Here is a 21,121-nt window from a genome sequence, read left to right on the forward strand (position 1 = left end):
GAGAGAGAGACAGAGCACAAGTTGGGGAGGGGCACAGAGAGAGGGAGACACAGAATCCGAAGCAGGCTCCAGGCTGTCAGCACAGAGCCAGACTCGGGGCTCGAACCCACAAATGGCGAGATCATGGCCTGAGCCGAAGTCAGAGGCTTAACTGACTGAGCCACCCAGGCGCCCCTGAGGCTCGGTATAGGAAAGTGACTTGCCCAATCTCCCAGATCTCGAAAGTGGCAGAGCCAGGACTTGAACCCACATCCTTCTGACTCCAAAGCCTGGACACAAGCCCCACACCACCCACACAGGTCAAGTCACACGACAAAACTCTGGAGACCAGACTCAGGTTCTAGCTGCTAACTGTGCTAGAGGTGAGGTCAGATGTACCTTGCTTGAGGCCCTAGAAGAAATGCCAGTTGAAACCAGTTGTGATCAGAGAGTGTGGCCTTAGGATGGCTTAACCTTTGGAGAGACCCTGAGGCTTTATGTCAAGTGTGAGAACCGGGGGTCTGAGGGACCCCAAGGAAGGGCGTGTCCCCAGCTGCTCTGAGGGCAGAGGTCCCACGATCCAGAAGACTGGGCCAGCCCCTGAGTGCCCTGACCCCATCTACCCACCATCATAATTCTGCCCCCAAAAGGAGGGACAGCTGTGTCATGGCAGCCCAGCCCCCAGTCAGGACAGCCCTGCTCCAGCCAGCCCTAGGGTTGCCATAGCAACCACTTGAGGCGGCTGGATTTTCACTAAAGAAGAAAAGGGAGGAAGGTGGCAGCGGGGAGAGGTGAGGAAGCAAAGTCTTGGAGGGTGTGGTGATTCACCTTGTTGTCACCCCCAGTGAGGGGGAGAGGGGCCCCAGTCACTTCGGAGAACTGGAAACACAGAGGGTTACTTCAAGTCTTCCCAGATGCCTCACGCTTCGGCACACAGAGAAGGTGGTCAAATTTGCACCGGGTCCTGGGGCAAACGGGAGGTAACTTGCAAGCGTCTATAGGGAACGAGGTGGAAAAAACTATTACGTTTTTTTTCTGTTATATAATTTTGATAAAAGTACGATGGAATAGGGGGAATGTTAAATATTGGATATGTATAAAACTTCCCAATAAATCCTTTGCAAAAAATTTAATGAGAACCTACGCTTTCTTCCATGAACATAGTTTGGTTTCTTTGTTGTTGGTTTTTTGTTTTTTTTTTTAATATCAGGCTTTACACACGAAATGGCCATACATAATTCTTGATGGGGCTTTTTAATGAGGATCTCTTGAAATTCTCGGAAGTCACTCTCGACAGGAAACTTTTGTTCGCACGGTACCTGATAAAAAATGTAAAAGCATTTTATAACCATTCAAAAATGTGTAACACTTGAAATTATATTAAAAGAATCTAACAGCTCTTCCTTTTCTTCCTTTGACAAATGGAATGTTGGAATTTCTTGTGATAATGTGAATGGATTGCGAATACAATCAAATGTTTCATACCCAGTATTTCAAAATAATGATGAAGTTCTAATTTGCAGAATGTGCATGTATTGTTAGAACTCTCTCCTTGCAGCTAATGTGGATGCCAGTGAAAGGGCACCTTACCAGCAAATAGGCTTAAGCGACGACCTTACATAAAGACAGGGGTTTGGAACCTTCTTCCCAGAGCAGCTCCACCCTGGAGATCCTGCCCAACTTCCTGATCGTCCCCTTCATATCTTGGCCTACACTGGACTAGACACTGGGCTTCTAGGACACAGGGATGTGAACTTCTCTTGTGAGTCCAAGGACCCCTTGTCCATCATGGGGATCACAGTGCTCTGCAGCTGGCTGCTGATACAAGTGTGCAGGTGACAAAATACTTCTTAAGCCATGCCCGGCCCAACATGGTGCCAGATGTCGCTCCTCAGTGTGCAGCCTAACGGAACCGCAGGGCCCTTCTCTGCTTCCCTCTGGGAGACCAGGGTGCCCTGTCTGGTAAGGGGACCAACCATCCCAGTTTGCCTGGGACTGAGATGTTTCCAGGGATGTCGTTTCTTCAGTGCAAAAATTGGGAAAGCCCCAGGCAATCCGAAAGGAGCTGGTCATCCTGCGAGCTACCTGAAGGCTGTAACAATCAGTTCTTCACTGCCTTATTATAAACCATTCTCTGTGCACATGCACACACACGCACACACACGTTGCAGAGTTCTGGGTAAGAGAAATGTCTGTGCATATAAATAACATGGGCATCTTATTGCAAATGAAGATTCCGAATCAGGAGTCTGGGTGGGGTTTAAGATCTATGTTTCCTTTTTTTTTTTTTTAAGATTTTATTTTTAAGTAATCTCTACACCCAACGTGGGGTTTGAACTCACCACCCTGAGATCAAGAGTCACATGCTTCACTGACAGAGGCAGCCAGGTGCCTATATTGTTCAAAATATTTTGAACAAATGCCTGGGTGATATAGATGCCATTGGTGCGTGGGTCACACTTTGAGCTTCAAGGGCTTGGGTCACAACACTGAAATCAAAGGCGATTCCATCACTGTGAGCAGATGTTTGCGGACAGCAGCCCCAGAAGAACCGGCAAGAGAGAAGAGAAGGGCCACTGAGGGGCACCTGGGTGGCTCGTTAGGTTAAGCATCCAACTCTTGATTTCAGGTCAGGTCATGATCTCACAGTTCATGAGATTGAGCCCCATATCAGACCCTGCACTGACAATGCAGAACCTGCTTGGGATTCTGTCTCTCTCCCTCTCTCTGCCCCTCCCCTGCTCACAGTCTCTCTCAAAATAGAAAAAAAAAATCTTCTGAGTATTTCAGCCCTTTAAAAAAAAGAAGAAGAAGGGCCACTGAAACCCTTCCCCTCCATTTGAAAACCAACCATTCCTGGGGGACATGAGTGGCTCAGTGGGTTGGGCATCTGACTTCGGCTCAAGTCATGATCTCGCAGTCTGTGAGTTCAAGCCCCATGTGGGGCTCTGCGCTGACAGCTCAGAGCCTGGAGCCTGCTTCAGATTCTGTCTCCCTCTCTCTCTGTCCCTCCCCCACTCGCACTCTGTCTCTTTCTCTCTCAAAAATAAAATAAAAACATAAAAAAAGAAAAAAGAAAACTATTCCCAAAGGCCCATGGATTTGGAAAATTGCTCTCTGTATTAGGCAAATGTCACTTATGAGGATGCATCTCCCATTACCCCTAGGTGGCTCTGTGTCAAAATCAGTTGACATCAAATGGACCCTGGCATGAGTCATTACAGAAAGTTTTAGGCAATGGTGAACTCATCAGGCAAGGTCCCTGACCTCCTGGTGTTTCTAAACTGACCAACAGTTCATGCAACCAAAGTGTGTGCATATGTCTTCATTCGTTCCCTTGTTCATTCATTTATTTGCCAAATATGCCTGAGAACCTGTGTTCTAGGTACTAAGGAAGGATGCTAAGGGTAACCTCAGCACTGCAGTTTGGGGTGATACAAAGTACTAAATACCTGGGATGACCCTCACATTGAAAACAACCAAAATATCTGTTATAGAATAGGAAAAATTTTCTTGAATGTAAAATAAGCTGGCAAGAAAATAAATAATGCACAAGACAAAAAATGCAGGGAATGAAGGCAAGAATCAAAACAGATAAGGAGAGTCGCAGCTGTGTTTACCCAGAGGGCATTCACTGAACCCTGAGAAACATAGCTTTGGTTTCTCTGGTGTCCCAGAGCTAAGCTGACAAAGCCCAGGGACTGCCCAAGGTGCAGAGTCTGATAGGGGTTTCTCCCCTCAAATAGCTGAGGCTTCAAAAGGCTACCCTCTCAGGTTAATGACAAAGGAGAAATACCAACAATCCCCTCCATGGGGACTGCAAGAAGAATGGATTGTCTTAAAACTGAGCACTAAGTAGAAAATAGAAAAAAATACTGAGAATTTGGAAGTTTCAGTCATTCCTTACACAAGTTTGTAACCTGAATTCACACAACCTGGGTGGTCCCCAAACTCCACAAACCAAGAATTTTATTTACAATGGTTTCTGCCAGTAAGTGCCCCCAGTGGCCTGGCAGATGCCAAAAAATGAAAACAAACATTCTTTGGAAAAACGTTCTGCAATCCCAGGTCTCACAAATTTCCATAAATAGAAATCCAAGGAAAATGAGCAAACCACAGTATAAAACTAACCAAATACACAAGGACACAAGGCGTCATGACTGAGAACCAACAGAAACAACTGGCAAAACAACAAACTTGCAAAGGTTGTAGGTACTGAACTTATCATAGAATTTGTAAAATAATTATGTGTGCTATTTTTTCAAGAAATAAAAAAACAATCTTGAAAATATGTGCAAGGAACAAGAAACAGTAAGGAACAACTAAGCAGATTTGAGGAAGAAACAAAGATAATGTCTAGAAATAAAAACTATTACAACTGAAATGAAGTACTTCAACTGCAAATTAGACACAGCTGAAGAGAGAATTGGTGAACTGGAAAATAATTACCAAAAAAATAGCCACGATTAAACACAACATGCAAAAAGATGTAATATTAAAGGGAAAAAAAGAATGAAGGACAGGGTAAGTAAGTGTAATGTGTGGCTAATTAGAATTCCAGAAAGAGAAATGTAAGAGGATGAAGCAGAGGAAATATTTTTAAAACTGATAGCTGAGAACTTTTCAGAACTGATGAAAGACACCAGGTTCAAAAGCCCAGTGAATCCAAGCAGATTAAATAAAAAGAAGCCTACACTTAGGCTCATTAGTAAACCTTCAAACTCCCAAGTTAATGAGAAGATTTTTTTTTTAAGCCATAAAGAAAATACTGATTGCCCTTGAAAGGAGCACCACTTGATGATGGCTGATTCTCATCAGCATCCATGGAAAACCAGAAGAAGACAGAATGTTATTTTTCAACATGCTGAGAAAATAAATAAATGTCAACTCAAAATTCCATACCCAGAGAAGATATCTTGAAAGATCAAGGGTTAGATAGAGACATTTTCAAATATACAAAAATTGAGAGTTTCCCACTAGCAGACCCTTACTGAAAGTTGTATAACAGGAGAAAATGAAAAGGAATTCCAGAAGTTCTGCGAGGAAAGATATAAAAGATAATGTATCAAGAAATTTTTTAAAAGACAGAATTAAAATACATGATACAGAAAGGGACTTCTGCTTCTGCTCATGGAGGATTAAACTGCTTCAGGGTTTTCTCCATCACCATAAATGATTAGGAAAATATACCAAAAGAGGGGGAAAAGAGAGAGAAAGAAAGAGAGAAACAACTGTTTTCAGACATTGGAACAGCACAGAACTGTGCCCTGAAAGAAGATAAACAAATGAGATATATGCCCCATGACTGTCCCAGCAAACTGCCTGGAGACAGTTTCCAGACTGCAGTTTGGGGACAGGTATTGCAAACAAAGCTCAGTGGTCTCACTGAGTTGAATAGAGGGATATCAGGGTTTAAGAAGACAAGTGAGGCTAAAATTTATGAAGCAGACTGCCAGAGAAAAGGGACATGCACAGAGAGAGAGGGAGAGAGAGAGAGACAGAAAGATTCAAGGAAATGCAGAGAGGTCTCTTTGAATCTTTGAATGAGTACTGATCTGCACATGCACAGAATGAAACTCTGGAAGGTCAAGAAAGAACCACTGGAAAGTAGCAGACCAAAGGAGCCCACACAGAGAGGAGAAGAGTTCATGTTCTCATTTTCCAGAGTGGTGACACCTCACAATACATGAGATATTGGATAGGGTCCTTGGAAGGGTCACATTTTTGTAGTGGCACTAAAATAGCTGTGCCTTGGGCCTACCATAACAAAGCTTAAAATTAAGCCCTGAAAGGATCAGAAGGATCCCCAGTAACTTAACTGTGTGCCAGAACAAAATCCAATACTCTATAAAAGAATCCACCCAAATCCAGCATTCAACAACAGAAAACACATAATGTCCATATGCCAGTTTATTGCTTCTTGGCTCTAAATGCACCCTTCTTTGCCCTGCTTTGTGACACTGGAGCTGGGAATTGAATACTTGGTGCTATGTGAAAGTTGGTCTTTAAAGGTGCTGAGGCAAGTGGGGAGGTTTCACTGCAAGATCATTGCTGCAGAAGAAGTTTCTCTTCCTGGCCCTGGTGTATTTTACCTCCACACATGTCAGTGTTGTTTAGGAGGCCTAGTGGCACTCATTCTCCAAGTTGTCCAAACACCTAATAGACCACTTCCTGAACCAGCACCGGCCCACTGGCACCCTGGCATATTGGCTACCTGACAGGTAGACCCTGCAGACCACCTAGGACCTATCTGCATCCTCTAATGGATGTCTCAGCCATCAGGTAAGTTGTGGCAATGGAAGTCTGTGGCCCAACCCTCTGGCAAGTTTCTTCTCCACTGGCAAGGCTGTGTGTTCATATGGCAGCCACACCCTCTCCAACAAGGTCTGCATTGAAGGGGGCAGGGGTGGAGTTGTCTCTCTCAAGCTCTTAATTCCTTCCTGTCTAATTTCCCTCAGCCCTAGAGGAAGAACAGCTTCCTGTATTTGTTATTCCTGTATTCCTTAGAGGTCTCCTGTAACCCTTATAGTAATTAACCACATCTGACTTGTTAATAATTACTTATATTAAATTGACCCTGTTCAAATTACTGATGAGATTTCTGTCTTTGCCTGGCCCTTGGCTGATATATCCAGCATCCAATCAAAAGTTACTCAGCATACAAAAAAAAAAAAGCTAGCATTGAGTAAATAGGACTCATAACCAGGAGAAAAAGAAATTAGTTAATAAAAAGAGACCCAGCAGTGGCTGAGAGGATAGAATTAGACATCAAGGGTTTTAAAACATTTTAAATCTTATACAAATGTTCAAAGATGTAAAGGAAAACATGAATACAATGAGGATATAAAATAGAATTTATAAAATAAAAGGACCCAAGGGCCATGTATAAAGATGAAAAATACAAGTGTGAAATGCAAAAAATATGCTGGATGGGATTACCAATAGATACTGCAGGAAACAAGATTAGATAGCTTGAGAATATAGCATTAGAAACTACCCAAAGAGAGGCACAGAGAGGAAAAAGGCTAGGGGAAAAAAATGAACAAATATCAGTCATCCATGGGGCAATGTCAGGGTGGCTTGCATATGTATTATCAGAGTCTCAGAAAGGAGAGGAAAGAAAAAAAATTTTTTGAAGAAACAAAAGGCTGAAACCTTTCCAGGTTTGATGAAGATTATATACCCACAAATCAAGAAGCTCCATGAACCCCAAGCAGAATAAAGAAAAACATACCAAAGCACATCATGATCAAAGTTGCTAAAAACCAGTGATAAAGAGAAAGTCTTAAAGGAAGCAGCCAGAGAAAAGAGATATTATATGCAAAGGAGAAAAAAATTAAGAATTATGGAAGACTTCTCACAGAAACAATACAAAGCAGGAGACAATGAGTCAAAGTCTTTGAGGAACGCCTGGGTGGCTCAGTCAGTTAAGCATTAGACTCTTGATTTCGGCTCAGGTCATGATGTCACAGTCTGTGATTGAGCCCTGCATCATGGAGCTGAGCGTGCAGCCCACTTAAGATTCTCTCCCCCTGCACTCTCTGCCCCTCCCCCACACGCACGGACGCTCTCTATCAAAATAAATGACTAAACATTTTTTCAAGATCTTGGAATTGGTGAAATGAAAACTACCCACTTGGAATTCTAAAGCCGATGCAAGTTATCTTTCAAAAATGAAGGCAAAAATACTTTCAGACAAAATCTGGGAGAATTTCCCATTAGCCTCCAGTGCAAAGAAAAAAGAGTGTTAAATAAAAAGGTCTTCAGGCTGAAAGCAAATGATACCAGGCGGAAATTTGGATTTGTACAAGGGGACGAAGAATGTTCAACAATGAAGAGAAGCAGACCACTGGTACATTCAACATGAATGACTCTCAAGTGTCACCTAAGTGAAAGAAGCCAGTCGCAAAAGGCTGCATACTGTATGATTCCATTTACATAAAATCCTAGAAAAGGTAAAAAAAAAAACTGTAATGACAGCAATCAGTTCAATGGTTACCAAGGGCTGGGAACAGAGGAAGTAAACTGGCTACAAGAGGGCACAAGGGAACTTTTGGGTTGATGGAGAAGTTTGGGATATTGTGATTGTGGTTGCCTAACTACACATTTGTCAAAACTTCTCAAGCTGTATACTTAAAATGAGTGAAGTTTATTGTGGTAAATGATAACCTAATAAAGCTGATTATTTACATCAGTACAGAAAACCGTATGTAATGCTTTCGTTTTAAAAAACGCATCACGCTGGGGCGCCTGGGTGGCGCAGTCGGTTAAGCGTCCGACTTCAGCCAGGTCACGATCTCGCGGTCCGTGAGTTCGAGCGAGGCTCTGGGCTGATGGCTCAGAGCCTGGAGCCTGTTTCCGATTCTGTGTCTCCCTCCCTCTCTGCCCCTCCCCCGTTCATGCTCTGTCTCTTTCTGTCCCAAAAATAAATAAAAAAACGTTGAAAAAAAATTACAAAAAAAAAATAAAAAACGCATCACAGGGGCGCCTGGGTGGCTCAGTCGGTTGAGCATCCGACTTTGGCTCAGGTCATGATCTCGCGGTCCATGAGTTCGAGCCCCGCGTCGGGCTCTGTGCTGACGGCTCAGAGACTGGAGCCTGTTTCAGATTCTGTGTCTCCCTCTCTCTCTGACCCTCCTCCGTTCATGCTGTCTCTCTCTGTCTCAAAAATAAATAAACGTTAAAAAAAAATTTTTTTTTTAAACATGCATCACAACAACCACAGAGAAGTTAAAAAGAGGGCCAATGGAATTAAAGGGTATTAAGGGATTAAGTGTGTTTTTCAAGAAAAGGGTAAAGATATTGATTAACTTCAGATTTGGATAAACTGAGAAAAGAATTTGCTATTTCTAAAGTTACCACTGAAAGAATAGAAACAGATATGTATTTTTCTACTCAGAGGAGGGGAAGAGATAAAATAGATAAAAAATATATATATACTGAATCAAAAGTAGGGGTAAAAAACCCCCACACATAATGGGTGAGACAAACAAGAAGCATGAAATAAGTTGGTAGCTATAAATTCAAACATATCAGCAACTGCAAGACATGTATATGAGCCAAAAGTTGGAATCGCAGATTAAACAAATTCTAACCAAAGAAGTCATGCGTTGCTCTCTTGACATCAGACAAAATGGACTTCAAAGCAAAAGCATTGCCTGGTAAACAGGAACACTTCATAATGATAAAAGGTTCAGATCGCCAGAAATGCATAACAATTTGAGAATTGTAAACATCTAAGGATGCGATCTAAAAATCATAAAGAAAGAAAAATGACAGAACTTACGTGGAAATAGATAAATCCACAATCATAGGGTAAAATCATTAACCTTTCTCAGTAATCACTAGAATAAACAGATTTTTTTTTTTTAAGTCAAGAAAGATATTTGGCCAATATGTTTAACTTGACTGGATGGACATATGTAATCCACATTGTCAATTAGTGCAGAAGCCACGTTCTTTTTGATCATTGTGCTCAGGCTATAGCTGGGACACTGAGGCTCAGGGTAAATTTCTGATTTGTCCAGCAAGATGCAGTGCAACAAGGTCTCAAGTTGAGTCTCCTGTCCCTGAATCCTTAATTTTCTGCTTTTCCTGGATGGTTCTAAATGCCTCCTGTTCCCCCCCCCTCCCCCCCCCCCCCCCCATACAAGGGCTTTGTCCCGAAGCCATATCCGGCTTCCCAAAGCCAGCTCAAGGCCAGGGTGACATTGCTGAAGGCTGAGGTGTTACCAAGGAAGGAAGAAAGCAGGAAGCAATGCCTTAAGAAGGTATTGTTGCCTGCGGCTGTGATACTATCGTTTGCCAGAGGAGGAAGCCTCCAACAGCTGGGTGTGGTTGTCAGGCTGTTCCCAGACCCCCTCCAGGAAGCTTGAATATTCAGGTTTAAGAAAACTCTATACCCTTTATCACTGGCAACCGTGGGCTTCCCTGGGCCTTACAGAGAAAGCAAATATTCTCGGTCCCCATGCTAATAATGGCCCTTTGTGAATGGAAAAAGAGCATGGATGCAGAGACCTTAAAGGGGGCAGAAAGGCCAAGTCCATCTGACCTAGAGGTGGTGGCTGAGCAGCTGGCTTGGGGTCAAAAAAAAAAATTTTTTTTTTTACCAAAAAAAAAAATTGCTCAACAAGTGTTCATTGAGCAGCTATTGTATTCCAGGCACCTTGCTGGGAACTGTGGGCAAAATGGTAATGATCGTGATGATGATGATGGTGACGATCGATCGATCGTGAAGACTAGATGCCTTAACGGCCAGCATTTCTTGGGCACTCCCTGTATATCAAAGCACCAGGCTGCAGTCTGCACTTGAATGCATTACCTTATGCAATCTCCCCATAGTCCTGTGAGGCAGGTATTGCAATGATTATCTCTGATTAGATAAGGACACGGAGGCTCAGAAGGTTAAGCGATGTGCGCGTAAGGTCACACAGCAAGTAGGGGCAAAGATGGGACTGGAACCTAGAGCCACGCTTTTTATCACAATGGTCCCCAAGGTGAGTACCACCCAACAGCAAATACAAGTCACCAGCAGGTGGCAATTCCCGGATGCAAACAGTGACATCAGAGGGGGAGACAGTGACAGATCAGTGACAGAGGGGGAGACAGGCAGGTTGGCAGAACTGAAGTTTCGATGGAGCGCTTTGGGGCTCTGTGAAGCCTTTGCTAGTTGTCTGCGTGTGCCCCGAGCGGGCAGACTGCAGGCCCCCACCCCAGCCGGGTCCTCAACTTGGGCATTAGTTCCTCAGTCTTACCTACACGTACACATGAAGCCCAGTCTGCCCCAGTGGCCGCTCAGCCCACAGCTTCAGCCAGACTCCCTGATGGGTCCCAACCTTGGCCACCTGCCCATGAGGCTTTGATGCCAACCTCTTTTCCAGCCCACAGGAAACCGAAACGTGTGTGCGTTCCCAATATGTCTGTGAACGTGTTTCCTCCACATCTTTCCCTTCCCGACAAGGGAAGTCATTCAGCAGGGAGAAATTCCTCCCCAGGGAGGGGACGAGCCAGGAAGGGCAGGTTTCTCCTAGACAGTTCCCTCTGGGATGATAAGTGGAGCCCAGGGTGCTCCCAAGAGCACCTGCTGTTGGCCAGAAGAGAAACGAGTGAGCAGGTGGGAACACCCAAACAGAGGCGAGCCGTGATGAAAAGAACCGATGAGACAAGTCCCCTAGAGCCACAGGGAAGTGGGGCCCTGAGCATGGGGACGAGACCAGGAAGTAACTCCTTAGGACCAAAGCCATCAAAGCGCTACGCACAGAAGAGGTGGGGCAGGGCCAGTCCTGCCTACGTGGTGCTGTGAGCACCCTTTCCTGGGTAGGAAAGCGTGCCTCTGCGTCAGCAGAAAACAGCGCTGTAGAGATGTGTCTAATAGGAAGGGAAGCACGCTTTGTAAAGCGTCAACTTCTGTGCATGTGTTTGTTCACTGTTCTCCTCCTTAGGAGCCGTTTACCTTGGAAATTGTAACAGGTGGCCAGGCAGGCGAGACACCCCAACAAAGAAACAGGAAAGTCAAAGTCCAGCTAGAAAGAATTGCTGACCAGGGTTGGGGCCCGGGGGGGTGGGGGGAGGGAGAAAGGTTGGACGTGGACTCCTGGAACAAAACTCGGCTCAACCTCCCTCCCCCCCCCCCCCCCCCCCCCCCCCGCCATAACTTTTCTCCACCTGCCACGCAGATCCCTCGGAGGCCTTGCTCACTGCTTCATGAAGGACCCCGGGCAAGCAAGTGGGGAGCACCTGTCTCGTTCATTCTTTTATTCACTCAACCAGTGTTTATTCGACACCTGTTGTGTGCCAGGTCGCGTCGTAAAAGGCGTGATTACAACTGTGGTAAACACCACACAGGAGAAGCACAGAGCGCCGTGAGGGCTAGAATCAGTTACATACCGGCCTCTACTCCAGACAGAACTGATCCGGTCAAACCAAGCAAGGGCCGGTAACTAAGCTGAGATGCAAAGGATGGGTGGGCATTAATTAGGAAAACAGGGGACCAGGAGTGACCCAGGTGTAAGGAGAGGTCTGTGCAAACGTCACAGTGAGACAGAGACTGGCGTTCACTCTTATTGCATAGAGAGTCCCTCCAAAACTTAGTGGCTTAACAACAACCACTTTTTTTTCTTCTTTTTTTAAACCCACCGTCTTGTGGGTCAGAAATCCGGGCTGAGTTCAGCCAGACAGTTCCGACGATCCAGGTCATCGAGTGGCTGACCTTGGCGAGGACTGCCTCGTGCAGCTGAGTCAGCGGCCAAGCCACTGAGGAACTGACAGGCCTTGCCCGGGAAGCTGTGGTTCTTCCCTCCGTGGTCTGTGCTCCCCAGCAAGCTATGCTGGGCCTTCCTTCGCGTGCAGCGAAAGGCTCCCACCGGGCAGCCAAAACGGACAGATACGTGCCATGTCTCTGTTCCCATCACGCTTGCTCTCATTGTCTCATTGGCCAAAGCGAGGGACGTGGCTAAGCCCAGAGTCGGGTGTGAACAAATTAGGGGTTATAACCGCAACCACCTACCTCAGTGTGTTCAAGGAATTGAAAGAAAGAGGAAGAGTGGAGAGTGAAGGGGGGGGGGGGCGGGTGCGGAGGTGAAGCTGGGGTGGGGGAGCCAGGACCCGCAGAACCTCCCGGAGCCCTGGAGGAGTTTGGTCTTTTCCCTAAAAGCAGGCGAGCCCTCTGTTTCCTGATTCTCTGTCGTGTGTATTTGGTCATCATAAATAAATCCCCCGAAGCCTGAACTGCCCTGGGTGAACTAGTAAAATGGATTTTCCAAGCCTGAGAAGCTGAGGACAGGATGTGGAGCGCCGTCTGCCCCCCCTCCCCCACCCCCCCCCCCCCACATCTCCGCCCACAGCCCACACTGCGGTAAATGCCTCATCCCATCTCACCTCTGGGCCTTTGCACCTGCTCCTCCCTCAGCTGGAAATGATCTTCTCACACCCCGAGTCGGGCCGGTGCCTGCCTCTCCAAGACTCGCTTCAGGTAACACCACCTCAAAGAAGCCCTCCTTGACTTCTCTAAGTCCCCAAGACCCAATACACATCAAATGACACCATAAGGCCTAGGGAATAAGCCTGTCACTTAGTACAGTGGCCTGGTGGTTTCTAGGACCAAGTGTGTATGGGGCCCAGGCCCGCCTGTGGGGCACACGCCTGGGGGCACAATGCTTTACCAATGCTGGAGCCATCTTTTTATGTGCGTGCCCCCCACTAGCCTGTCTTTCTTGAAGGAATACCCACAACCCCGGGGCCCGTACACAGAAGAGTCAGAAATACTCGAATGAATGAGTGATTCTGTCACCAAACAGGACTTTCCTCTAAAGCCCGGGTCAGCGTTATGAAAGTCTTGTCACAGCAGTTGAGGGGAAAGTTTCTCCAACGAGGCCAGCAGCTCTGGTGTCTTCCAGTTCCTCCAGGAAACCACCCTTCCAGAAGAGAGAAACCTCCCAGCTCTAGGACAATCCAAGGCAGGGCGGTGGGAAAGTAAAGGGAAGGGACCTCCTTGGGAGAAAAGTGCCACAGCACCATTTACTGTAACTGAGAAAGAACCGGCCGGCCATGGCCTCCATTGGAGCAGGCCTTCCCCGGGTGCTAGAACAACTGGCCGGGGGCCCTGAGGGAGGTACTGATCACCCGAGCACTGATGCCCGGAAGCCAATTCATAGGTTGGCTCACTCACCACAGATTGGAGAAGCAGAGCCTGTGAACCAGGGGCTGAAAAGCGGGCCTCGAAAGCTCCAGGCCCCACCCACCCATGCTGACAGACTTTTCCAAACTAGCCTACTGTTCGTGGAGCCTGAGAGTGTAAATCACACTGTCTCCCTTTTGCAGGGAGGAAACTTGAAGCCCAGGGAGATAAGCCTTTGACTCATCGGCCCCTTTCAGAAGTCACAGCTGCCCAGAGAGCTGACTACCCTTCCCAGCCTCCCTCGTGGCTACAGGCGGCCATGCTGACCAAGCTCTAGCCCATGAGACGTGAGGCAAAGTGATGTCTATGACTTTGGGGGTTTGCTCCCAAATGGCAGAGCTGCGGCCTCCTTTCTTGTTCTTCTTCCGAGGCCTAGCGAGCCATCTTGGACAACACAGCCGAGGGCAGCACCTCAGAAAAATGGAGAAGCAACAACATGGAAAGAGCCTGGGCCCCTCATATCTGGGCGCACGGCCTGGGGCCACCCTATCAGCCCTGACCGGCTTACGCTGCACACACTGTTGATAAAACAGCCCGTCTCGCTGAGGCTACTATTACCTAAGCTATTTGCTGCAGCCACTGAATCCGTATCCTCCTGACTCACCACATAGCCCAGGAGTGAGTTTCCTCAGGAAGCCCAGGACCACTGGGACTGCCCAACCCCAGGGGCTCTCATTGTCCCAGGACAACAGAGCTGTGACCTCCACCCCAGGGCCCAGCTGTTTTCTTGAAGTAAGAGCTGGGGAAGTTGCTCGGAGGAAGCTGCTAGATTGCCAAGGATAGGAAGAAAAATAAACACAGCTGATATTCCACCAGCATAGACACCAGCGCACCTGCACGACTTGTTAAAACGCTGAAATTCTTCCAGGCCAGCTGATAAGCAGCCCCGGCCCTGAGCCACCCCACCCCTGGAAGGGTCCCCTTCCCCGGCTATCCAGGCCCCAGACCCAGAAGCTAAAGGGGCAACGCCCGGCCCGGAAAGGGGTCACCAGGACCTCATCCTGACCCCTGGACGTCGATTCGGCAAGCCCTACTGCTTGTTAAATGGTTTGAACCTGACCCCTGGCCACCAGGTGCCTGGTCTGAACTGACTGCATGGAAATGAACCACCGAAGTCAGCACTGAGGGTGACGAGGGTGGCAGGAGATCTGAAAGCCGGACACTGGCCGCTGAGTCCCCTCCTCCACCTCCCTGCGTCCCTCCCTGCCTCTCCTCCCCCAAACCAGAAACACTTGGCCCACCAAGGCCTGCCCTTGCCGATTCAGAATGTGCCACAATCACGCCCAGATATTATTGCGCACTTTTATTTACAGAAAACACAGATAAAGCATTTCAATGTTCATTTAGCAAACTGATCCACTCTTTTTTTTTTTTTTTCTTTTTGGCACAAAGAAATATCACTGATGGACCCCAAGATCAATCGGAAACCCCTAAGATTTATCAGCCGTCACTGGTCCAGGGGCAGCCACGAGACTCAGACAGACAGACAGACAGCATCGCCACAGACTGGAAAATAATAAACAAGGTCCACATTCACCTCACAGTAAAAACCTGCTCACCGACAGGCAAGGGCGGGCAGGAGGGGGCAGTTTCTCTGCTCCCAGGGGGGCAGCGGGCACTGGGGGCAGGCAGCAGGGTGGGGAGGGATTAGACACCATTCATAAATTAGAGAGAGGTGGCCTTTTTTGTTTTTAACCTCTTACCTTGTGGAAGTAAGACAGTGCAAAAACTATCATACCCGGACCACTCGTCCGTTGGAGAAGCTTCCGAAGTTCTGTGGTTTGGGGCACGTATCTCTCCTCGTGGGCGCCTGTGTGTGTGTGTGTGTGTGTGTGTGTATGTGAGTGTGAGTGCGCGCGCGCGCGCGCGCACGCGCGCGCATGCGCTCATGTGAATGTGTGAGTGTCGTGCTTGTAAACATTGTCACCATCCACGCAGAGACCCAGCATCCTTGTGTCTGAATGGGGTGGGGTGGGGGCTCACCCCACTTCACGTCCCCTCTGCCCCAGTGATTCCTGTCCAAGACATAGTGCAAATTTCAGAGACGAAAAGGGGGGGCAGAAGGAAGTGGAGGGTGGGCAGGGGCCAGGAAGGACACAAAGGCAGGGTGGGGGCGGGAGGGGGAAATAAGGCAACAGTTAGAAACGGTCCATTTTATCAAAACCGACGCCACGTGCCCCTCACCCCCACCCACGGCGCCCTCGTCACGAGAAAGGGCGGAAGTCCCGCTCCTCCACCAGACTGATGGAGGGGTTCTTGAGCTCCTCCTCCGACGTGGCCATCTTGTAGCCCAGCTGCGCCAGCACCCGCTGGCAGGCGTTCTGGGCAAAGGCCACGATGTCGTAGGAGAGGCGGAAGCGCCACTTCTCGGCCGTGGCCGCCGAGTTTCGCACGGTGCCGTATTTGTGCTTGCCCAAGGTGGGGTCGCCCCGCGTGTTGTTCTGGATCCAGCGGGCCACGTGGCTGTCCAAGGGGATCCCCAGGAAGCCGTAGATCTCCTCGGTCTTCTTCATGGGGTTCCTGGCCAGGTCCTCGTAGCGCACCAACATGTACTTGCCCTTGAGCCACGCGGGCCGCGTGAGGCCGGTGGACACGGAGTTGGAGAAGTCCTCGCACACCGTGGTCAGCTGCGTCACGTCCAGGTTGTAGGGCTTCCTCCCGGTGCCGTACCAGAGGCGCCAGAGCCGGTACGTGTCGCGGAAGGTCTCGCTGCGGGAGGCCAGAATGCCACGCGGGTCCCGGACCAGCTGGATGACCTTGAGGTTCAACCGGGGGTCCTCAACCAGGGCCCGAAGGTCGTTGACCTCGGGCACCCGCACGGTCTTGATGGCCACGTGGCTGCGCTCGCGACAGGCCTCGGCGGCCACCGTCAAGTTCAGCACGCCGCACTTGCGCACGCAGTCCCCCTCCTCCAGCACCAGGTCGGCGGAGCCCGGGGGGTCGCACACGGGGCGAGAGCACAGCACCCTGCTGGCCCCGCGGCGGAAGATCCTGTCGGTGGTGTGGTTGACGGGCGGCGGCTTGATGTAGTTCTCCAGGAAGTAGAGGTCACAGTCATAGAGGCTCCTCAGGAGGTCGCGGCTGGCGCCCAGCATGACCCGCCGGTCCGCGGGGCTCTTGCCCTGGGTGAAGCGGGGGATGAGCGTGTTCTGCACGTGGTAGAGGGGCTCGAACAGGTAGAAGACGTCCAGGTGCTGGTTGAAGAGCTGGCCCACGAAGGAGGAGCCGCTGCGCGTGGTGGCCAGAATGAGGATGTGGGTCTTGCGGGAGAGGTTGTAGGTGAAGGTGGGGCCCTCCTCGCACAGCCGCTCGGCCAGCCCTGCCTCTGCCAGCCCCGGGCAGGTGTGGAAGGACTTGGCGGTGAAGGTGCGGATGGCCGTGTACTGGATGGCGATCGAGGCCAGGGCAAGGAGGAGGACAGCCTTCCAGGAACATTGCATGGCTGGGCACCTTCATGGGGCTGCTTCTCCACCATGCGGGGTCTGTGGGCAAAGGTGGGCCAGCCCTCAGGAAGCAGCCAGGCGTGGGTGCCTCGCTCGGCGCCCTTAGAAGGGCTGGCCTCCGGGGGGGGGGGGGGGGGGGGGGGGGGGGTTGGCCCTGGCACCTACCTGATTCCCTCTGCCCTGTGCTCACACACACACCTAAGGGCTGAGCAGCTTCCAGGCTAGACTTTCCAAACTCTGGGGACTCCTGGGAGTTTCTTGGCACTGAACAAACGGACTCCCCACACCCCCGGGGTTTAACCTACAGAATGCTGCAGGGGACTCCCGCCGGGACCCTTGAGTTCCTTAGTGGGGCTCCGCGGTGCAAGAAGCTGACTTCCCCGGCTCACACACTCAGGAGCCCACCACTCCCTGCCTCCAGTCATTCTCCTGCCACTGCCTGTCACCCCTGCCAGCACCTCCTGGGCCCGCCTGCATCTTCCACCCCCCGTGAGCAGGCACCTGGTCCCCCCACCTGGGCATCTTTCCTCCAGCCCCTGCCCACCCCTAGGAGGAAAAAGAGCTCATGTCAGAGGCTTCCTCCTGTGTCTAAGGGACCCCTGTACGCCCTACGTATCCACTCACCTCTGCCCCCTGGGCCCAGGAAAGGGGGACAAATGTGTCAAACCCACCTCCCCAACTTAGGGATGTAGGTGACCGGTTTACTCTAGCTGAGGACTCCTGGGATCCCCGGGTTAGGAGAGCCAACTGGCCCAGAACAGGACAGTTCCAGCGCTGCTGAATAGCATCCCTTACCCAGGCCCCAGCACACTCCAGGTTTGTTTCTGGCCACAGGGGCAAGGGAGGGGTCCGGGGAGAGGGCAGATGACCCCCACTGACAGCAGGGTGAACCGGCTCTTCCGGGCCCCCCATCCCAGCCAATCCTTAAGGGCCTCCGCCATTAGGCTCTCAGCCCTTCTGTCCACAGGGGGAGCTCAGAGGCCCCACTGTGACCCAGCAATGGCCCCAGAGAACCAGGCAGGACAGAGAGGAGAGGAAGGGGTGGAACAGAAGGGACACCTGAAGGAATGAGAAAGTGGGTGGGGTGGGGACAGGAGAGCAGGGAAAATGAAGGGTGTGTCACAGGTCTGGAGCGAGGTGCCAGCCTGAGCATCTGGAAGTCCCCCCCCCAAGAGAGGCTGGCTCAGCTCCCAGGCCCTGGGGGAGGGCTGGGGCTACTCCAAGAGTGAATGCAGGGAGGGCTCCACCACTCACCAAAGAGGGGCTGCTCCGAGCTAGGGAGTCCACAGCTGCCGGGGCTCCTGGCCTAGCTGGCGGTCCCAGCCTGTGCAGATGCCCTGTGGCCAGCAGACTGCAGAGAGAGAGAGGTAGGGGAGGGGTTCTGGAGGGGGGGGGGGGGTTGATCTGTCAGCACCGCCCTTCCCACCCCTTCTGTCCTGTGTCCTGTGCCCCCACAGATTACCTTCCAAGGCCATGGGACAAGGGCCCTGGCTGCTCTCCCAGATCACTGACTCAGGCCTCCAAATATCCTAGAGCCATCTTTTATCTCCTAGATCTGGTCCTGAGTCCTGGGCCCTCCATCCACCTCCCCACCCCCTAGCCATCCTCTCCTAGCAAGTCACTGTCCCTCACACCACGACCCGATGGGCAGGCCTCCATCACCAGCTGACCAAGAGCTGGTGCCCCACATGGGGAACCACCCCGGGGAGGACCCCCAAACTCATCACCCAAGGCAGCTGCAAAGAAATCCACTGGCCACAAATACCCCGAGGCCTAGCTAGCTCTGTTCAGCTCTGGTGGCCAGACTGACCCACCAGACAGATGCCCGGCACCCGAGAATGGAACGGCGACAGAGTCAAAGCTGTCCCAGAGAATTAGGCCAGAGCACAGCCCCGGCTGGTTCTGCATTTTATTTATTTATTTATTTTTTAATTTATTTTCTGAAGGAGAGAGAGAGAGACAGAGACAGAGCATGAGTGGGGGAGGAGCAGAGAGAGGGAGACACAGAATCCGAAGCAGGCTCCAGGCTCTGAGCTATCAACACAGAGCCCGACGCGGGGCTCGAACTCACGGACCGTGAGATCACGACCTGAGCCGAAGTCGGACGCTTCACCGACGGAGCCACCCAGGCGCCCCTGATTCTGCATTTTAAAGCGACAGAACCACCTGACCCTTCAAAGTCTGACTCGTTCAGTGACTCCCCAAGAGAGGTTTAGAGAAGTCAACAGGGCCGCCGGGGGGCTCACCTCAGACCTCCCGGTGGAAATGGCAGCTCTGTCTAGACAGCCCAGATGCCGAGGCCCGCACGGAAGGGACAGCCGGGGAGGGAGGTTCTTCTTCCAGCCACAGCGGAGAGAAGAGCGGCTACCTACAACTCAAAGCAGAAGTGGACCAGGGAGCATCCCTGACCTTGACGCTGCTCGCGGATTCTAAGTTAAAACGTCAACACCGTGGCGAGCGTTGTTTCGGTTAGCATCTTCGGAGTACTTCCTAAGTGCTAAGCCTTTGACCTGCATCCGCGCGTTTATTCCTCACAGGAACTTCACGTGGAAGCCAGTTCTCAGCTCCGTTTCACACTGGAGAAGGCTGAGGCACAAAGAGGCGGAGTCACCCCCCTGAGCTCGCGTGCCTGGCTTAACGCACATCTAGCAGGTTCCCAAAGCCCTCGCTCTTTCCCTCTGAGGAGATTTGACCTTGTTCCTCCAGCTTACGCGCACTTGGCCTTCAAACATGCATTCGATTAATGTCCCCAGCCCACTTGTGAATCGGCAAGAGAGAGACGGGGCATAAGAAGGGTACAGACGATCCGTAAGACTTACGGCATGTTCCTTCCCTTCGCCGTCTGGTCTTGTTGATCTACTGGCTCGTGGCTGAGGGGGTGAACTTGTGCCTTGTGAATATTCTGCCCACATCCCGCTATTTGGCATGACTCCTTTGGGGGAGGGGTTCGCGGATCCTCACGTCCCAAACCTGCCGTGCTGCCTGGCCCGGCCAACTCTGAACACTATGCGGTTCCTTACAGCCCCCTTTGGGAGGGCAGGGTCTTCACTCCCATTGTTTAGATGGAGAAACTCAGGCTCAAAGACTAAGCAAATGGGCATGGGCAAACAAGGAGTAGCAGAGACTCGAATCCCCCTGTGTCAGACTCTTAAGCCAGTGCTTTGAACCCTTTACCATCTGCTTAGCGGAGTAGAAACAGACTTAAAGAGTCTGGGTGCCTCAGGGAGGGGCACAGAAGCTGGGCTGAGGTGACGGTGGGCCATCTGAGGCTCTGGGGGTACTTAGTACGTACAGGGAATAGTACCACGTCACCAGGTGGCAGTAAATAGGAGAACACAGTCTAGATTCTTGCGAACCCCCAATGTGATCAGAGAAAAACCACACCCCTGACCACACCCCATCCCCTCCCCCCCACCACCTCACTCCCCTGCGGTAAAGAATGCTGACTCCATCAACAGGGTTGGGTGAGGTGCCCAGCAGAACCGCCTCTCTGCGTTAAATTAGATCCTCCTACAAAATGCAGGCCCACCCTGCCTGAGTGCCCCAAGACAAATGCCTTTAAAGAACAGGTAGGGAATACCGTTAATAACAGTGCTCGTAATATTTTCTTAATGTCTTTTTTAAACTTATTTTTGAGAAAGAGAGTGCGTGCAAGCAGGGGAGGGGGGACAGGGAGAGAGGGGGACAGAGGATCTGAAGCAGGCTCCGTGCCGACAGCAGCGAGCCCGATGCGGGCCCCGAACTCACACATGGTGAGATCATGACCCGAGCCAAAGTCAGAGGTTTAACCAACTGAGCCGCCCAGGCACCCCTGCTCGGTACGAGTTTTAAGTTATTTAAGGGTCTGCAGTTGCAATGCCATTGCATTAGGTGGCGCTCCCTTTGCTCTTAACCCGTGAAGATCTGCCCAGATATCCAGCATGACCCGGGCTCTGTTCTAGGAATCACGGAGGGGAGAAAGCATGAAGGCAAGCACTTCCTGGGCATTCACGATGTTTATTCCAGGCAAATGCTCCTCACGCCT

General features: G+C 50.4%; 1 protein-coding gene across 5 annotated transcripts in view; it reads right to left on the reverse strand.

Moving 5' to 3' along the window:
- Window positions 1-807: 807 nt before the first annotated feature.
- Window positions 808-21,121, reverse strand: part of CHST1 (carbohydrate sulfotransferase 1) — a 31,703-nt gene continuing 11,389 nt past the window's right edge. Inside the window, exons 1-5 of one of the 5 annotated variants that reach the window (XR_007156451.1) lie at window positions 19,344-20,500; window positions 18,352-18,478; window positions 15,358-17,136; window positions 1,124-1,298; window positions 808-974 (exon numbers count right to left, since the gene is read on the reverse strand). Coding sequence is in view for 4 of the 5 variants with exons in the window: in XM_047878979.1 (XP_047734935.1) it covers window positions 15,859-17,094 (1,236 nt within the window). In the remaining variant the exon portion in view is untranslated. Of the gene's footprint in view, window positions 975-1,123; window positions 1,299-14,942; window positions 17,137-18,351; window positions 18,479-19,343; window positions 20,501-21,121 lie in introns of those variants that run through there. The other 4 variants (XM_047878979.1, XM_047878978.1, XM_047878980.1 and 1 more) reach the window with 4 other exon arrangements.

The sequence above is a fragment of the Prionailurus viverrinus genome, chromosome D1, assembly GCF_022837055.1.
Source record: "Prionailurus viverrinus isolate Anna chromosome D1, UM_Priviv_1.0, whole genome shotgun sequence".
In the NCBI taxonomy this organism is placed as follows: Eukaryota; Metazoa; Chordata; class Mammalia; order Carnivora; family Felidae; genus Prionailurus; species Prionailurus viverrinus.